We start from the raw sequence: 5,000 nt of genomic DNA on the forward strand, positions 1-5,000 counted from the left end.
ATATTGGCATTGGAGAAAAGGTACATTGACATTAAAACGGCCGCAATTGGAGAAAGCTTTAAAAGTTGTCATTTGAATCCTTGAGAGTTAGATGTTCTATATTGTGTTTAACGAGCCGTTTTTTAATTAAAGTGTATCAAATAAATTCATTGTTTACTTCAAGCAAACGCCGCCAAAAGACATGCTAATAATGGTGCTTAAAAAAGCAGACAGAACTCCCTGTGTTCTACTTTACATATGTTAGATATGTCCTTCGCTAATGTGGTTTATTTTTTTTCCTTCTTCTCTATCGTCAAGATATGTAAAAAAATATTGATACAGTTTAAAAGTATCAATTTACTTTATTTTGGAAGATCGAGAGGGGAATTGAGAAATTTTCTGGAAAATTAAGAGCAAAAAAAAAAAATTGGAAATGAAGCTTGGTTTTCGTGATGTTATCTTAATCTTGTAAAATTTTCCTTCTTTTTTTTTTTTAATGAAAACACAAAATCTTCCTATGCATCAAACAAGTTATATTTTTTACAATGAAATTATGTGAGGAAATAATTTGTTTATTTGACGAAAATTTTTATCTTTTCCAGCATGAGCGCGGTTATCTGCGCAAGAACTTTCCCTCAAGATTTTCAACGCCAGCGCTATGCACTGCCATATATCTTCCTTACCAAAAGCGAAACCATATGACTAGTAGGTGAATTTTGTTCTCTTTCTGTGGAAAAATTTTGCGTGAAACATTGCAAAAGATGTTTTTGTTGGGAAATTTCTACGAAATTTGGTTCTAACAAAGAATGAAATTTGCGAATTTTCATTTTCATTACTTTTGACCAAAACTTTAAAGACCCTCTTAAATATTTTTCCTGTTGGATCGAGAGTAGGGCTCATTATTTGAGTGCGAAATGAGAGGAAGGAACGCGGACTTTGTCTTTCACACTCGTCACCAGTCGCTCGAGCTTCGCGTTTGCTCCTCTAGGTGTTCACGGAATCAGGATATACATGTATACACAAATTAAATTGGCTATGAGGTAAGCATAGGAAGAGAGGCACACTATTTAACAGTCGAAGTATCTAATAAATAACGATGATGAGCGAATAATTCTGTTGTGTTTCCAAATCAAGACGGTTCTGGCACCCAATTGATAACGGGCCTCAAAAAAGACTTTCTCGTACCGTTATCGGCACAACATTTTATACCCTGGATTTTGCAGTGATGTTTATGCGGATAGATCTGAGTTCAATTTTTCCCTGATGCCTTCTCCACAGCTTAGTTAGAGCATCCTTAAAAATAGGCATCCTCAGGCTGTACACGAAGGGATTAACCATAGAGTTTGCCAAACGGAGAGCACTTGCAAACCAAACCACAGGTGCCGGAAAGCACAAGCAGAACTCTTTCGCGATGTACACAGCAAATGCTGGCAGCCAAAAAACCAGTGACACAGCAACTACCACGAAAAATGTCCTTGAGTGTCGCAAAGAAGACTGTTGGTTGCGCTGGACCATCAATCCAGATGCTGTTTTTTTACTCCGCAATCGTGAGCAGATCGTAAAGTAGCTGGCACAGGTAATCATCAGAGCAATAAAAAGAGATATGTGAGTGGCGACAACGACACTCCTCCTCTCTACGTCTGGGTGGTACATCTCCATCAAAGACATTCTACTCAAACAAAGTCCACCGGCCCAAACCAAAATAATGCTGGAAATGTAGAGAGATGTCTTTTCTACGCGATGACGAAGAGGCCACAAGACCGCATAAACACGTTCCAGTGAGATGATGGCAAGAAAAAACACGGACGTGGTGAAGGCGAGCACTTGCGTGGACGTAAACAAAAGGCTCCACAGATTCTTAATATTTCCTCCTTTTCTGCGTCCAGCTGCAGTCATTCCTTGAAACTTTGAGACACCGAGAATAATCGGTTCTGTTATTCCCACGAGTAAGTCACAAACTGCAAGGTTGATCAATAGGTAACAAAATCGTTTAAGACGGAATCGTTGAGTCCAAAAGACAAAAATGGTGAAGGTGTTCCCAATGATGATGATGGTTGCTTGAACCGCGTAGATAGCAGTGAATACCAAAGCGACCGCCTTGGACATTTTGGCGCTCTGTGTGGCTGTTTCTTCCTCAGAGACCACTAGATTTTCAATAGAAACACTTTCATTCGTTATTTGCTAAGCGAAATTTTGTTTACTATGAATAGAAAAACGAAATTACTGTTTATCTAGAGTTTCTATTGTTCTTCAAAGTCTCCATTTAGGTTGTCGAACCACCTGCCTACCTCAAATTGTTTAAGTTTTGTCAACAGGAGAAAGGCTAAAAAAGAACTAGGTGGCGAATAATCATTCAACCCTAAAGGTTAAACGTCGCGTAAGCAAAATGTGCGCGTAGAAAGAGTGTAAATACCTTCAGGGAGTTGTAAAATATGAGAATTACTGTTCAACCCCGTGAAATTGTTTTCCTTGTAGACCATTTTGTCTTGTAAGCAATATACCTTCACTCGGCTATCAAATTACTTGCGTCAACCACTCGTCCCAAAGTGTCCAGCCAACGTTTATTTGCAAAAGGAAACCGCTCAGAAGGATAGGAAGGAAACCGCCAAAAACACTCAAAGGGAAAGTTGGTCGCAGAATAATCCCGTAAGTCAGCTAATCATTTAAAAAAAACGCCCATTCTTTTATCTGTGAAATGTTTAGCAAGCAACCGTGGACGATAATCCTTCTCTTGTACGTTGGATCAGCAGTGATCTAATCGGCCCAAAATAACGAATATAGATATAGAGGCAAGACCGATACAACGTAGATAAGTTTTAAGACGGAGAACTATATTTCGGCTGGCCAAACCAGCCTTCTTCACTGCACCTGAAGAAGGCTGGTTTGGCCAGCCGAAATATAGAGCTCCATTCTTTTATCGCATATGCAAGTAAATCGATTACTTCCCCCAAAACAAACGTCCTAACCAAAATATCTATTTAATCAAACAAATGCAAGCTTTCGAAAGTTGAAGACCAAAAGACAATCAATTTAAAGATCCCAAACGGTTGGGCAGGTGCACAGAAGCTGGCTTGGGATGATTCTTTCGTCTGTTTGTTTTGTTTTTTTTGTTGTTGTTGTTGCTGTTCTTGTTGCATTCAATATTGCTTCCTGTTATCTTGGACTTTGACCTACTTATACACGCAGGCTTATTATGACCTGATTACTAATCTCGCGCCCAGATCTTACCGCGTAACTGTAACTGAAATGAAACAACCGCTTGACCGTGAAAGATCTGGCTCGAGATATCCTGCTTATCTATTATATTGATGTGAAAATGAGCCAGGGTTTTCTTTCTTTTGGACATTTTCGAAATGCTGAAACTCAACAAAAATTATTTAGGGAGTTTACTTAGCCGGCCCCTTGTGGCACGGAAGGTCAATCTTTCAGTTGGCTTCCACTTGCGGAGGTTGAGTTTAGGTGGATAAAGCATGACTACGTAAGGGGAGGGGGGAGGGGGAGCTGGTGAGGTGCTCTTAACTCCTAACTGGTATCCAGATCCTACCGTGTTACTGTAACTGAAATGTATGGCCGTGGAAGGTCTGGCTACGAGGCTTATTAACCCCATACCCCCACCCCACCCCTTTTGCGAGATAACCATTAGTTTTTTTGTCAACAAGATACAAACCCTTTGATTTGAGTGTTAAATGCACACATTCGAAGAATCTGTAGGGTATGAATCTTTCTAGCGTAAGATACTCCATTTGCCCGTTCTTCTGTCCGCGTTAATACAAACCCGCTGATACACAATATTGGACCTATAAACTACCTCATGTAAGACGAGGCGAAGCTGATAACCGTAGCCCTCTCTCTGAAATAATTCCAGCAACGACCCTAATAAGGACATAATGATTAAACAACTGCCTCGATTAAATTCTTGTTAACATGAAATACTGCAAGAAGATAGAATAACAACAGTCGCCTTCAAGATATGTTGTTCAAAACTATTGCCCCAATCACGTGACTAGTATGAAATTTCTCCTGACGCTGCTATCAGTTGTGAATCAAACATTTAAGTCATAAGAAAAAAGGACTTGGTTACTAACTGAAGGCTCCTAGCTTGGTTGTTAAACAAATTCTCTGAGTCATATGCCGAAGTATATGTAAAGAGAAGATTATTAAGACAGAATACGCAGTATTAATACCTAATACTGAGGAGTAGGGCTGTCCCTAAGTTGCTCCAATTTTCTCAAAAAGTTGCTCCAATTTTCCAAAAAAGTTGCTCAAAAGTTGCTCCAAAATTCTAAAAGTTGCTCAAAAGTTGCCCCAAAATCCAAAAGTTTCTCAAAAGTTGCTCTCTATTTTTGGGTGTAAGAGATTGATTTACAACTCAAATAACGATTTCATTAATAAATTTCGCTTAACGCAACCACGTGATTGTATTCGAACAAAACAAACTTTGCTAATATGCTTATTAAGGATATAAAGTTTCTCTGACATAAACGAGTGTTTGTGGTATAAAGCCATGTTCTTTCAATATTTACAATATTTACACTGTCCCTGAAGGTTTTGCACCACCAGCTACCCCTCTACCGACACATAATTCATGATTTCATGGGCGCTTATTGTCATTGTAACGTAACATGACCGATGTTTCCACTGTTTCCTCTAATGCTGCCTCTTGCTGCTTACTAAATGCATTTTGTAGCAGGCTAAACACTCGTTCAGCCGATGCTGAACTAGGCTGCACCAACAAGATCTTTTTGACTGCAGCAGACCAATTTGGGAGAGCAGCGGCATGTGTAGCCCACCAATGTACTTTGTCTTCTTCTGTTTCAATGGCTGCACCATCAGCAGTGGCCAGATAGTTTGGCAGCTCTTCCACAAGCTGTACAACCTCTGCATCAGTAATGAAACTAAATTGCTTTAGGTCCTGGACTGATACAGCAGTTGGACGTAGTGCTTGCACCTGTACTGGGCAACATAACCGTGCAGCCTTAAATGCACGAACAACATTGTGGAACTGCACACTGAATTTCTGT

The 5,000-nt window shown here is 39.7% G+C and overlaps 2 protein-coding genes across 3 annotated transcripts in view; both read right to left on the bottom strand.

The window, feature by feature from the left end:
• Positions 1–2,424, bottom strand: part of LOC111331501 (adrenocorticotropic hormone receptor-like) — a 15,774-nt gene extending 13,350 nt beyond the window's left edge. The window contains exon 1 of one of the 2 annotated variants that reach the window (XM_088741928.1): positions 1–1,174. This exon is cut by the window's left edge and continues 13 nt beyond it. Coding sequence is in view for 1 of the 2 variants with exons in the window: in XM_088741929.1 (XP_088598055.1) it covers positions 1,183–2,085 (903 nt within the window). In the remaining variant the exon portion in view is untranslated. The other variant, XM_088741929.1, reaches the window with a different exon arrangement.
• Positions 2,425–4,350: 1,926 nt separating this feature from the next.
• LOC148719059 (uncharacterized) overlaps positions 4,351–5,000 on the bottom strand; it is a 2,435-nt gene continuing 1,785 nt past the window's right edge. Inside the window, exon 1 of the mRNA XM_088741725.1 lies at positions 4,351–5,000. This exon is cut by the window's right edge and continues 1,785 nt beyond it. Within this exon, the coding sequence (XP_088597851.1) occupies positions 4,571–5,000 (430 nt within the window). The 3' untranslated portion in view covers positions 4,351–4,570.

Source organism: Stylophora pistillata, chromosome 12 (assembly GCF_964205215.1).
Source record: "Stylophora pistillata chromosome 12, jaStyPist1.2, whole genome shotgun sequence".
Classification (NCBI taxonomy): domain Eukaryota; kingdom Metazoa; phylum Cnidaria; class Anthozoa; order Scleractinia; family Pocilloporidae; genus Stylophora; species Stylophora pistillata.